This window comes from Puma concolor, chromosome B4 (genome assembly GCF_028749965.1).
Source record: "Puma concolor isolate L17-30 chromosome B4, mPumCon1.1.hap2, whole genome shotgun sequence".
Lineage (NCBI taxonomy): Eukaryota > Metazoa > Chordata > Mammalia > Carnivora > Felidae > Puma > Puma concolor.
This window is the reverse complement of record NC_141673.1, coordinates 25614777-25629781: the sequence shown is the minus strand read 5'-3', so window position 1 is coordinate 25629781 and position 15005 is coordinate 25614777. Positions and strand designations below refer to the sequence as shown.

At 37.9% G+C, this 15005-nt stretch overlaps 1 protein-coding gene across 1 annotated transcript in view; it reads right to left on the bottom strand.

Moving 5' to 3' along the window:
- Nucleotides 1–15005, bottom strand: part of LOC112863915 (uncharacterized) — a 96069-nt gene that overhangs the window by 55024 nt on the left and 26040 nt on the right. The window contains exons 6-7 of the mRNA XM_086715101.1: nt 9280–9378; nt 7326–7425 (exon numbers count right to left, since the gene is read on the bottom strand). Of these exons, the coding sequence (XP_086571227.1) occupies nt 7326–7425; nt 9280–9378 (199 nt within the window). The remainder of the gene's footprint in view (nt 1–7325; nt 7426–9279; nt 9379–15005) is intronic.

The following is a 15005-nucleotide window of genomic DNA, read 5'->3' as shown; positions in this document are numbered from 1 at the left end:
AATCCTTTATCCAGCAAGTCTGTCATTTAGAATCGAAGGAGATATAAAGGTCTTCCCAAACAAACAAAAACTGAAGGAATTTGTCACCACTAAACCAGCCCTACAAGAGATCCTAAGGGGGACCCTGTGAGACAAAGTACCAGAGACATCACTACAAGCATAAAACATACAGACATCACAATGACTCTAAACCCATACCTTTCTATAATAACACTGAATGTAAATGGATTAAATGCGCCAACCAAAAGACTTAGGGTATCAGAATGGATAAAAAAACAAGACCCATCTATTTGCTGTCTACAAGAGACTCATTTTAGACCTGAGGACACCTCTAGATTGAGAGTGAGGGGATGGAGATCTATTTATCATGCTACTGGAAGCCAAAAGAAAGCTGGAGTAGCCATCCTTATATCAGACAAACTAGACTTTAAATTAAAGGCTGTAACAAGAGATGAAGAAGGACATTATATAATAGTGACAGGGTCTATCCATCAGGAAGAGCTAACAATTATAAATGTCTATGCACCGAATACCGGAGCGCCCAAATATATAAAACAATTACTCATAAACATAAGCAACCTTATTGATAAGAATGTGGTAATTGCAGGGGACTTTAACACCCCACTTACAGAAATGGATAGATCAACTAGACACACGGTCAATAAAGAAACAAGGGCCCTGAATGAGACATTGGATCAGATGGACTTGACAGATATATTTAGAACTCTGCATCCCAAAGCAACAGAATATACTTTCTTCTCGAGTGCACATGGAACATTCTCCAAGATAGATCATATACTGGGTCACAAAACAGCCCTTCATAAGTTTACAAGAATTGAAATCATACCATGCATACTTTCAGACCACAATGCTATGAAGCTTGAAATCAACCACAGAAAAAAGTCTGGAAAACCTCCAAAAGCATGGAGGTTAAAGAACACCCTACTAACGAATGAGTGGGTCAACCAGGCAATTAGAGAAGAAATTAAAAAATATATGGAAACAAACGAAAATGAAAATACAACAATCCAAATGCTTTGGGATGCAGCGAAGGCAGTCCTGAGAGGAAAATACATTGCAATCCAGGCCTATCTCAAGAAACAAGAAAAATCCCAAATACAAAATCTAACAGCACACCTAAAGGAAATAGAAGCAGAACAGCAAAGGCAGCCTAAACCCAGCAGAAGAAGAGAAATAATAAAGATCAGAGCAGAAATAAACAATATAGAATCTAAAAAAACTGTAGAGCAGATCAATGAAACCAAGAGTTGGTTTTTTGAAAAAATAAACAAAATTGACAAACCTCTAGCCAGGCTTCTCAAAAAGAAAAGGGAGATGACCCAAATAAATAAAATCATGAATGAAAATGTAATGATTACAACCAATCCCTCAGAGATACAAACAATTATCAGGGAATACTATGAAAAATTATATGCCAACAAATTGGACAACCTGGAAGAAATGGACAAATTCCTGAACACCCACACTCTTCCAGAACTCAATCAGGAGGAAATAGAAAGCTTGAACAGACCCATCACCAGCGAAGAAATTGAATCAGTTATCAAAAATCTCCCAACAAATAAGAGTCCAGGACCAGATGGCTTCCCAGGGGAGTTCTACCAGACGTTTAAAGCAGAGATAATACCTATCCTTCTCAAGCTATTCCAAGAAATAGAAAGGGAAGGAAAACTTCCAGACTCATTCTATGAAGCCAGTATTACTCTGATTCCTAAACCAGACAGAGACCCAGTAAAAAAAGAGAACTACAGGCCAATATCCCTGATGAATATGGATGCAAAAATTCTCAATAAGATACTAGCAAATCGAATTCAACGGCATATAAAAAGAATTATTCACCATGATCAAGTGGGATTCATTCCTGGGATGCAGGGCTGGTTCAATATTCGCAAATCAATCAACGTGATACATCACATTAACAAAAAAAAGGAGAAAAACCATATGATCCTGTCAATCGATGCAGAAAAGGCCTTCGACAAAATCCAGCACCCTTTCTTAATAAAAACTCTTGAGAAAGTCGGGATAGAAGGAACATACTTAAAGATCATAAAAGCCATTTATGAAAAGCCCACAGCTAACATCATCCTCAACGGGGAAAAACTGAGAGCTTTTTCCCTGAGATCAGGAACACGACAGGGATGCCCACTCTCACCGCTGTTATTTAACATAGTGCTGGAAGTTCTAGCAACAGCAATCAGACAACAAAAGGAAATCAAAGGCGTCAAAATTGGCAAAGATGAAGTCAAGCTTTCGCTTTTTGCAGATGACATGATATTATACGTGGAAAATCCGATAGACTCCACCAAAAGTCTGCTAGAACTGATACATGAATTCAGCAAAGTTGCAGGATACAAAATCAATGTACAGAAATCAGTCGCATTCTTATACACTAACAATGAAGCAACAGAAAGACAAATAAAGAAACTGATCCCATTCACAATTGCACCAAGAAGCATAAAATACCTAGGAATAAATCTAACCAAAGATGTAAAGGATCTGTATGCTGAAAACTATAGAAAGCTTATGAAGGTAATTGAAGAAGATTTAAAGAAATGGAAAGACATTCCCTGCTCATGGATTGGAAGAATAAATATTATCAAAATGTCAATACTACCCAAAGCTATCTACACATTCAATGCAATCCCAATCAAAATTGCACCAGCATTCTTCTCGAAACTAGAACAAGCAATCCTAAAATTCATATGGAACCACAAAAGGCCCCGAATAGCCAAAGTAATTTTGAAGAAGAAGACCAAAGCAGGAGGCATCACAATCCCAGACTTTAGCCTCTACTACAAAGCTGTCATCATCAAGACAGCATGGTATTGGCACAAAAACAGACACATAGACCAATGGAATAGAATAGAAACCCCAGAACTAGACCCACAAACGTATGGCCAACTCATCTTTGACAAAGCAGGAAAGAACATCCAATGGAAAAAAGACAGTCTCTTTAACAAATGGTGCTGGGAGAACTGGACAGCAACATGCAGAAGGTTGAAACTAGACCACTTTCTCACACCATTCACAAAAATAAACTCCAAATGGATAAAGGACCTGAATGTGAGACAGGAAACCATCAAAACCTTAGAGGAGAAAGCAGGAAAAGACCTCTCTGACCTCAGCCGTAGCAATCTCTTCCTCGACACATCCCCAAAGGCAAGGGAATTAAAAGCAAAAGTGAATTGCTGGGACCTTATGAAGATAAAAAGCTTCTGCACAGCAAAGGAAACAACCAACAAAACTAAAAGGCAACCAACGGAATGGGAAAAGATATTTGCAAATGACATATCGGACAAAGGGCTAGTATCCAAAATCTATAAAGAGCTCACCAAACTCCACACCCGAAAAGCAAATAACCCAGTGAAGAAATGGGCAGAAAACATGAATAGACACTTCTCTAAAGAAGACATCCGGATGGCCAACAGGCACATGAAAAGATGTTCAGCGTCGCTCCTTATCAGGGAAATACAAATCAAAACCACACTCAGATATCACCTCACGCCAGTCAGAGTGGCCAAAATGAACAAATCAGGAGACTATAGATGCTGGAGAGGATGTGGAGAAACGGGAACCCTTTTGCACTGTTGGTGGGAATGCAAATTGGTGCAGCCGCTCTGGAAAGCAGTGTGGAGGTTCCTCAGAAAATTAAAAATAGACCTACCCTATGACCCAGCAATAGCACTGCTAGGAATTTATCCAAGGGACACAGGAGTACTGATGCATAGGGGCACTTGTACCCCAATGTTCATAGCAGCACTCTCAACAATAGCCAAATTATGGAAAGAGCCTAAATGTCCATCAACTGATGAATGGATAAAGAAACTGTGGTTTATATACACAATGGAGTACTACGTGGCAATGAGAAAAAATGAAATATGGCCTTTTGTAGCAACGTGGATGGAACTGGAGAGTGTGATGCTAAGTGAAATAAGCCATACAGAGAAAGACAGATACCATATGGTTTCACTCTTATGTGGATCCTGAGAAACTTAAGAGAAACCCATGGGGGAGGGGAACAAAAAAAAAAAAAAAAAAAAGAGGTTAGAGTGGGAGAGAGCCAAAGCATAAGAGACTGTTGAGAACTGAGAACAAACTAAGGGTTGATGGGGGGTGGGAGGGAGGAGAGGGTGGGTGATGGGTACTGAGGAGGGCACCTTTTGGGATGAGCACTGGGTGTTGTATGGAAACCAATTTGACAATAAATTTCATATATAAAAAAAAAAAAAAAAAAAGAAAATGTGGTGTGTGTATACACACACACACACACACACACACACACACACACACACAATGAAGTATTACTCGGCAATCAAAAAGAATGAAATCTTGCCATTTGCAACTATGTGGATGGAACTGGAGGGTATTATGCTAAATGAAATTAGTCAGTCAGAGAAAGACAAATATCATATGACTTCATTCATATGAGGACTTTAAGAGACAAAACAGATGAACATAAGGGAAGGGAAGCAAAAATAATATAAAAATAGGGTGGGGGGGACAAAACATAAGAGACTCTTAAATATGGAAAACAAACAGAGGGTTACTTACTGGAGGGGTTGTGGGAGGGGGGATGGACTAAATGGGTAATGGCATTAAGGAATCTACTCCTGAAATCATTGTTGCACTATATGCTAACTAACTTGGATGTAAATTAAAAAAATAAATTAAATAAGAATACAAATTAAAAAAAAAAAGAAAGAGTAACCAGAGGAGGTTTGCTGTACCAGTAATTAAGATACAAATATCTAATATTTACCGAATGCCTAGTTGTACTAGGAAGCTTTACAACTGCCCTAAAAGGTAGCTACTATGATTACCTTCATTTTACAGATGAAGAAAATAAGGCAAAGGGAAATTAGTGACTTTTCCAAGGTCACATGCATGGATGGAGCTGGGATTTTAGACCAATCAATTTGACTTTAAGCCCTCTTTCTTAACACCATACTTGTTTCTCTCATATTATATAATCTGAATAATTAAAATAGCTGAAAACTCAGGTAGATCAATGAAATAGAACAGACAGCTCAGAAGAAGACTCTAATATATATAAGACTGAAGATTAATTTAAGCTGAGAACTCAAATCTGTGGATAACACAGACTGTATTCAATACCTGGCTCCAGAGTGATGATAGAGTGCTGTGGTTAGATGCACAGGCTTTGGTATCAAACAAATCTAAGAGTAAATAGCAGCTCACTCACTCCCTAGCTTTCTGACCTTGGCATAAAAGCAGTGACTTACTCATGGAGGCATGTAAATTGCTTCGTGTGGTGTGTTACACAAAAGAAGCACTCAATAAACATTAGCTATTTTTATTAGCACTCAGTAAACACTAGCTGTCATTATTATTGGCATGGGAGAATTAAAGCTAGGATCTTCATACCATACACAATTTCCAGTAAGTGGAGAAAAAAGAAGTTAAAAATAGAGTAGGTCTATCTAATTTTAGCATGAGGAAAATTTTTCTAGTTATAAAAACAAGGGGAAAAATCTTAATACAAAATATTGATATTTGTACAATAATAAAAGTTAATTTAAATACTATGCCTAGGTGTTTTAAAACAGTTGAAATATGATGTAAAATTAGATACTAAATTTACCAGTATACTGAATTTACTAATTTAAATTTAAAAATTCCTGGAGATTCAACCAATAAAGAGTAATTTCTAGTGAAACTAAGTTTAAAATTTTAAATACAATAATAATTGCAATTTTTAAAACAATTCACTAGAAATTACTCTATGGTGATTAAATCACCAGGAATTTTCAGCACAAGATCTAACAATTTAACATGACCACTGTGGCCTGAGCTCTGGGCTTGCTCTGCCTTTCCTAATCCTTAAAGGGGTTTAAAGAGAAAGACACCATTAAAGAGAATGAGTAAGATGATTGCAGGTCCTTCTTTCCCAGTCATTGCACAAGCTGCTCAATTCTCATCCAGAGCAGGAAAGAGGCAGTATTTCTTTTCTTAATGTTTATTTACTTTTGAGAGAGAGAGAGAGAGAGAGAGAGAGAGAGAGAGAGAGAGAGACAGCATGAGCAGGGAGGGGCAGAGAAAGAGATACAGAATCTGAAAGAGACCCCAGGCTCTCAGCTGTCAGCACAGAGCCTGATGTGGGGCTTGAATTCATGAACCATGAGATCATGACCTGAGCCAAAGTCGGACACTTACCACTGAGCCACCCAGGAGCCCCAGAGGCAGTATTTTAGAAAAATCTAATAAAGAATTTGACATTACATTATAAAATCTCTCTTAATTTAGATTTATCAATAGTATTAAAATTTATTTGCTTCTGATCTAAACATTTCTCATTTTGCAATTTACCTTTTTGATGTAATTTTATTTTATTTTTTAAAGTTTATTATTATTTTTTAGTAATCTCTACACCCAACATAGGGCTCGAACTCATGACCTTGAGATCAAGAGTCACATACTCTTCCAACTGAGCCAGCCAGGTGCCTCTGTGTGTATGTAATTTTAAAGAAATGTTTTAAATACTAAGTATGTATCCCATTTAAAACATAACCCACAAAGCAATAGTAGTTATTTTCTCACCGAAGTCCAGGTGGGAACCTGGAGTGAAAATAAAGCATGGTTGAAACTGGGTGCACTTTGGAGTCAGATAGACCTGGGGTCACCCCTGGCTCTGCCTTTTTCTAGCTGTATGACTCTAAACAAATTGCCACATTTTGTGGCACTATTAGTGTCCTCCCCTGTAAAATGGAGATGATAATCCCCTCTCTCTCTCTCTCTCTCTCTCTCAGTTGTTCTAAGTAGTATAGATAATAAATGTAAAGCATCAGCTCCACTGTCTAGCCAGAGTAGAAATTTTGTCAATGCTTGCTGTGGTTACTATCACCTCCTAATTGTTTGATTCTTACCACCTCCTAATTGTTGATAGTTAACTTGCTGAAATGTTTAGTTTCCCATTTGAGGTACACGGGGACTAGTTTCATATTTCCTTGGAACAGTGCTTTCCCTATGGCTGGCGCTTCTTTCCCTGACTTCTTTTCTTCTCTCCCTCCTCTCCACTGTTTTCACACAGGATCCTGTGCTGGTCACCTGACAAGGCTGATTGACTGGTAAGTCGGGTAGCACAGACTGACTTATTTCCGTGAGTTACCAGGAAAAGAAGGGTTGTGTGTGCATGTATGTACATACTTTTTTCACATTACAAACACGACAAGCAAAGCAATAGAGTGACTTGCCCAGGGTCCCACAGGCTCTGCATCTCTTCTTGCCTATCTATGCATCACACGCCTCATAAAAGTATATGATTCTAAAGATTTCAGAGGGCTCCCTACATTTGAATTATGGCTTCTTGTAGTCTCTTCACAGCAGTATTGAGGATTGTCTTCCATTTCAGAATTTCCAATTTTGAGTGAGGATGTTGAAAGATCCAACCTTAAAACAACAACAACACACATAGTAACTCAAAATGGCTATTTAAAAATTTATCTCCACGTCAGTACTCACTAGATAAATCCTGCTCAGCTATCAGTCTACCCAAGCCTACTTGAAAAAGGAACCAAAATCCATTCATATTAAAGTGTAAGCAATTAGCTTAAGAATTACCTCTTCTCAGGAGATTTTAACTAAAATGGGATCAAAGCTTTAACCCCAAGGAATTAAATCCCTATGATGACATCTGAAGAAGTATGGGCCTTTTAAAAATGCCTACATACCCGTAGAGCTACAGATCAGATTCTTCAGCATTCCCCAGTCCCGGGACAGAATCCCATCTCTCAAGAGAGAATATTTTATTGGTAGTCAGTAGACGTGGGTTCTGTTCCTGAGTCTTCTCTGTGGACACTGGAGGAAAAGAAGCACTTTCTTTCTAGGCAAGGAGCATGTGACTCTAGGGGCAGTGACCATCTCCTTATCTTCACTGTGTGAAGCAAGCCTAACCATAGAAATCTGCCAAGCAGGGATGGACAGAGAAGAATCCCTGCAAGTGTTGAGTCATACATCCTGCCTTGGACCTTTGCTCCTGTGGTTCTTCCTTTAATCTTGTGAGTTACCCCCAATACACGAGCACAGGATTCTCCTGTTGCTGAAGCTAGTGTGAGTTGGGTTCTTGTCACCTACAGCTTAAAGATTCCTGACTAACATAATCAATCACATTCAGGTTCATCATCACTGGATCAAGAGAACCATCCTTACCTCAGATTGGAAAGGCTGAACAAATTCTATCCTCATTTCCTTAGGGTTAGATAATGCATTGTTGCCAGCCTCCCACTGTGGGATTTCAGTTCTGCCTTTTAATGACTAAAGGCTGGCTCCTTGCTCACAGACTATCTGCTTGTCATTCAGTTTCCTGCTGAGGGATTTCCTGTCACTGACTTTACCTACCTATTTGGACTCCTGGGCATTTTCATGCAGAACTCTCTGGATACCTTATAATTTACTTCATTCCTATTTGCTGTTTTGCCCTACTTACTGTGCTTATTCTTAGCATATGCGTATTTCCTCAATATCTATCCCTCTTCAGTGAGACAGTTCCAGTCCTAACTTGATTCCTAAATACATCAAATTCAGAAGCATATGTAGGGAATGGGGAAGTATGGGAGGGACACTGGACTCCTAAAAGCATATTCCCTAAAAGCAGAAACTTCAACAGGTCTTAAAGTTCTTAGATTATGATGAAAAGATTATGAGAAGCAAATCTATGAGACCCATGGCAGTCAGCCCCAACTCCTACTCACTCCCTGAGCCACACAGCTATATTATGTCTGTATTTCAAGGGATGACGAGGTTCCCTTTTCCTAACAACCTATATCTTATCCCTTTTATAACCTCATAAAGGGATCATCTGTATTCTTCCTAGATTTGTGTAACCATAATCTTCCTTGGGAAGTCTCCTTTGTAACATTTAAACAATTTAAGAACCAATTTTTGCCTTTTAACCCAGAAGGTTTGGCTCCTAGTCCAAGTTAGTATGTTTTTGTGATGGAAGGCCCTGGGTGCTCTTCTGGGGGGACAGGCATGTCATTGTTCCTGAAGCTAGTTTCTCAGAACCATGAAGAAAAAACTCCTAAGATACAAGAGTGGAGAAATCAGGGAAGGCTGGGGGTGGGGTGGGGGTGGGGGCTGCATTTGAAAACTTTTTGACTTGGAATCCATGAACTTAAATGTCTGGCTCTGACTGAGGTTATACTGTGAGGATGACTGAGAGAGTTTTCAAATTCAGGGAATGTAAGCGATTCTCTGCTTGCTCATTAGAGTCGACCCTAATTTGGGTGGGTAAAGGGATCTTACCATTTTCTAAACAGATCTTGGATAGCAGGGAGAAGTGGATGACAACAGGTAAATGGCTATCCTGCGGGATCTGTGAATACTGGTTTTGTTTGACAAGAGCTAGGAAAAAAGGAAGGAGGAAGAAGATGAGAGGGCAGAGGGGAAAGAGAAGAGAAAGTGAATATTTTGCTAAATCATCATCAACACAAAAAACAGTTGTCAATATTTTAATATTCTTATGAGGGCATTAGCAAAATTTTCCATAAGTACCCATAGTGACTCATGAAATATTTTAATTTGCTCTAGAAATGAAACCGCTTTTTAAAATTAAATATCTTTGCATAACTTCTTGATTTACTAAAAGATTGTGTTTATGCTTTGTTCTAAGAGTTGCCCTGTCACATGAGAACCACTAAAAAAAATTCATGTTTTACTTTCATTTATTTTTTTAGCAATGGGATAATAGTTAGCAGCCTGTTCTGGTTAAAAAAAAAAAAAAAAAGGCTACATGGACACAAAGCCTCTCTGTATCATTAAGTTTTGTGCTAAAATGTAAACCTAATTCATTTTTTTTTAAGTTTATTTATTTACTTTGAGAGAGAGAGAGAGAGAGAGAGAGAGAGTGATCTGGGGAGGGGCAGAGAGAGAGAGAGAGAGAGAGAGAGAGAATCCCAAGCAGGCTCCCCACTGCCATTGTGGAGCCCGGCGCAGGGCTCGAACTCACAAACCATGGGATCATGACCTGGGCCAAAATCTAGAGTTAGACACTTAACGGACTGAGCCACCCAGGCACCCCAAAATGTAAATTAAGACAAGAAATTCTATTAGTGTATGAAGTGGAATGAAGTCATCTTATAAAATAAAATTAGATCTTAAAATCTATCTAAAAATAAAATATTTAGGGATATTTTGAAAAGAAAGCAAAACTCATGGTAGCTTCTTAAACTTTATATATGAATTGGGAAGTCCTTATTTCCAGGAATCCATACAAATAGTCTGCATCTAAAATTTAAAAAAATAAAAATTAAAGTAAAGTAAAGTAAAAAGATGAGAAAATTACAATGATAAAAGTAAAAGAAATAAGGGTACAAGTAAGAATATGCACAATAACTATGGCTAATATTTATTAAGCACTTACCATATGCCAGGCACTATGCTAAGCACATTACATGCATTATAAATTAGTTTATTTCTTTCAACAAAATTCTACAATTAATCATCCTCATTTTACAGAGGAGGAATTCAGGTAAGTCTAGAATAAGAGCTAGAAAATTTGCTAGTACTTGTTCTAAGTTCCTAGTGATGTTGATGCACTGGTTCCGGAACCACACTTTGAAAACTGCTACAGAGCATTCCAATCTTTTTATTAACAGCAATCACGTGTTCTTAAAGAGTAAAAATTGTATTGCTAGAATTATCTTGTTCAAGCAAATGCATTAGGCTTCATGAACCATCAGGAACCTGTAATAATACCTATATACCAAAGGGTTACTCTGAGGATAATATGAGATAATGGAAATAATAATAATAAAATAACAGGGGTGCCTGGGTGGCTCAGTCAGTTAAGCATCTGACTTTGGCTCAGGTCATGATCTCATGGTTCATGAGTTCAAGCCCTGCATTGGGCTCTCTGCCATCAGAGCAGAGCCTGTTTGGGATTCTCTCTCTCTCTCTCAAAATAAATAAACATTAAAAAAATAATAAGATAACAAATACATAAGTAGTGTCTACCACTGGGTGATGAATGGAAGTGTTTAACCAGTATATTGCACACCTGAAACTAACATGACACTGTATGTTAACTGGAATTTAAATAAAAACTTAAAAAAAAAAGTAGTATCTACTATATCTAGATACTTTTCCAAGTGTTTTAGTGTTAACTTATTTAATATTCAGAACCACCCTGGAAAGAGATATGGTTTCTAGTACGATGTTACAGATAATGAAACTGAGACAAAGAGGGGTTATGAAGTGTGTTCATAATTATATGAGCTCAAAGTTATATAAGCAGTAATGCAATAGCCAGGATTTGGACCCAGGAATCCTAAAAGCAAAGGCTTAATCACTACACTAGTTTACTTCTCTATCTCAGAGGGGTCATTGTAGAGATAGCAACCACTACTATTTATTCTCATTGTCAAAATCATTATCACTATTACAATAGCAGAATGAGAATTAGGGATAAGATAGCAGAAAGGCTACTATATTGGGAGTTAGAAGACCAGGGTTGGGATCACGGCTCAATCAGAAACTGTATGACTTTGGGCAAGTTACTCAGCCCTTTGGAATCTCAGTTTTCTTCTTAGTGAAACAGAAACCCTATTAGCTGCCTGACAGGGATATCTGGACAACTAAATTAGATAATAGCTAGAAAGATCCCTATGATCTATAAAATGTTATAATCGAATATGATTTTAATATTTAAAATATCAGCTCTTTTGCTATGTTGAAACTAGCTTGTATATATCAACACAATAGAAGCTAAAGTGAGAAATCTTAAAAGTACTGAAAATAAAGCTTCACTCTGGGGGTAAAAGTGGGGTCTACCTGTACTCTCCAGAATGTAGTGCTAAGCTCTGGTGAGGTTCTTCATCCTTTTTAAATTGCATGTTTGTGCCAGTCACTCATATCTCCCTATTAAGTTTTCTGAAATTATTATCAGCAAAAATTTCAGACCCCTAAGACTTTATTATTATTTTTAACATTCTTGGGTTTGGTACTTGCAAATGTTTTCAGCATCTGAGAAGAGCATCAATGTCTTGGAATTAAATAGGTAACTTCATCAAAAAGAATTTTTTTTAACATTTATTTTTGAGAGAGAGAGAGACAGAGAATGAGCAGGGGAGGGGCAGAGAGAGAGGGAGACACAGAATTGGAAGCAGGCTTCAGGCTCTGAGCGGTCAGCACATAGCCCGATGAGGGGCTCGAACCCATGAACCATGAGATCATGACCTAGCCAAAGTCGGACGCCTAACCGACTGAGCTACCCAGGCACCCCAGTAACTTCATCTTAACAGTGAAAAATCTAGAGGCTAAGAACAGGCAAAGATCAGGTGGCAGGAGAGAGCAACATTCTGAGAGGACGATGGTCCCTCAGAAGTGAGGGAAGAAGAAAGCAGAATTGATTTCTCCAAGAGGCACATGACATGTCTAGAAGCCCCCCAAAATGTTTTAATTTTAGTTTCTTTTAAAGCAGAAGAAGAAACTGAATAAGACAATAATGAATAAATAATAGTGAGTCTAGCTGGATTAGATTTATCTTTGTAATAATGCAGTCGTAAGATATAGTTTTTAATAACTTCTATGAAGTAAGGGACACAGTGAAGGGAAAAGCACCAGAGCCCACAAAAGCCCTAATTTGGCCCAGGGAGTGAGGGAACACAAATGTGATTGTAGGCAGAAAGGAACTGTGGAAGCAGCATCAACTCAAGTGTCTCTAAAATGGGCCATTTTGTACTATTTCACATATATATCATATTATCACAAGTTCCTGGTTTTAGGCTTACAGACTCAACTCTTCTCACTCTGAAATTAAATGCCCCCTTGTGTATATATACCTGCCCTTTCACTCAGTTCCTTTTATTTACCACCTTATAAGAAGGAAAGCTTCCTTTTTCACAGTTAGCTTAGTCCCCCATCTTGTTTTCTATTGTGATAAAGTATACATAATACAAAAATTTACCATTTAACCATTAAGATATTTTTATTGTGGTTAAATTTGCATAATGTAAAATTTACCATTTTAACCATTAAAAATTTTTTTTAATGTTTATTCATTTGTGAGAGACAGAGAGAGACAGAGCGTGAGTGGGGGAGGGGCAGAGAGAGAGGGAGATATAGAATCCAAAGCAGGCTCCAGGCTCCAAGTTGTCAGCATACAGCCCGACTTGGGGCTTGAACTCACAAATTGTGAGATCTTGACCTGACATGAAGTCAGATGCTTAACCAACTGAGCCACCCTGGTGCCCCCCATTTTAACCATTCGTAAGTGTACAGTTTTGAAGCATTAAGTTCATTCAAGTTCATTTACATTGTTGTACAATCATCACCACCACCATTCATCTTCAGAAAGTTTTCTTCTTCCTCAATTGAAATTCTATAACCATTTAACAGTAACTGCCTATCCTCCCTTCCTGCCAGCCCCTTGCAACTACCATGCTACTTTCTGTCTCTACAAATTTGATTACTTTAGGTATCTCATGTAAGTGGAGTCATGGTATATTTGTCCTTTTGTTCTGGCTTACTTCACTTAGTATAATATCTTTAAGGTTCATCTACATTATAATGTGTATCAGAATTTCATTCCTTTTTAAGGCTGAATAACATTCCACTGTATATATATACCATAATTTGTTTAACCATACACCTGTCTATGGACGTTTGAGTTGTTTCCACCTCTTGGCTATTGTAAATAATGCTGCTATAAGCATTGGTATACAAACATCTGTTTGAGTCCCTGCTTCTAATCACCTCCAGTTGAAGATAACTTCTTCTAGGCCTCAAATTATTTTTTTTAGTTTATTTAGTTATTTGGAGAGAGACAGATTGGTAGAGAAAGAATCCCAAGCAGGTTCTGAGCTGTCAGCACAGAGTTTGATGCAGAGCTCGATCCGCAAACCATGAGATCATGACCTGAGCTGAAACCAAGTGGGCTGTTTAAACGACTGAGCCACCCAGGCACCCTTGGCCTCAAATTATTTTTAAAAACAATGTCTGACACAAGACAAAAATAATCATATTCACAAGGAATCAAGAGAACATGAATGAGAGCCAGCAGAAACAAAAGGAGGACCCCACAATAGATTCACATAAATATGCCCATCTGGGGGCGCCTGGGTGGCTCAGTCGGTTAAGCATCCGACTTCGGCTCAGGTCATGATCTCACAATCCGTGAGTTTGAGCCCCGCGTCGGGCTCTGTGCTGACAGCTCAGAGCCTGGAGCCTGCTTCACATTCTGTGTCTCCCTCTCTCTCTGACCCTTCCCTGCTCATACTCTGTCTCTGTCTCAAAAATAAATAAACATTAAAAAAAATTTTTTTTTGATAAATATGCCCATCTGATTTGTGAGAAAGATACAAAAGCAATTCAATGGAGGAAAGACAGCATTTTCAACAATGATGCTGAAGCAACTGGACAACCATAGGCAAAAAAATGAACCTCAGTGTAGGTCTCACACTTTATACAAAAGGTAATGCCAAGTGGGTCATGGACTTAAATGTAAAATGTAAAACTAAAATGTAAAACTATAAAACTTTTAGGGAAAAAAATAGGAGAAAACCTTCAGGATTTAGGGGTAGGCAGAGAACTAACTCTTAGCCTTGATACCAAAAAAACTGTTCATAAAAAGATTTTTCAAAAGTTGGACTTCATCAAAATTTAAAACTTTTTCTTTGCAAAGGACCCTATTAAAAAGATGAGAAGACACTGGGAGAAAATATTTGGAAAGCACATATACAACAAAGGACTAGTATCTAGAATATATAAAGAACTCTCAAAATTCAACAATTAAAAAAACAATCCAATTAGAAAATTAAGCAAAGACATGGGAGATATTTCACTGAAGAGGATATACAGATGACAAATATTCAATATCATTAGCCATTAGAGAAATGCAAATTAAAACTATAATGAGATATTACTACACACCTACAAGAATGGCTAAAATAAAAAGTGGTGATAATACCCAAATGCTGGTGAGAATATGGAGAAATGGTATCACTCATACATTGCTGGTAGGAATGTAAAAC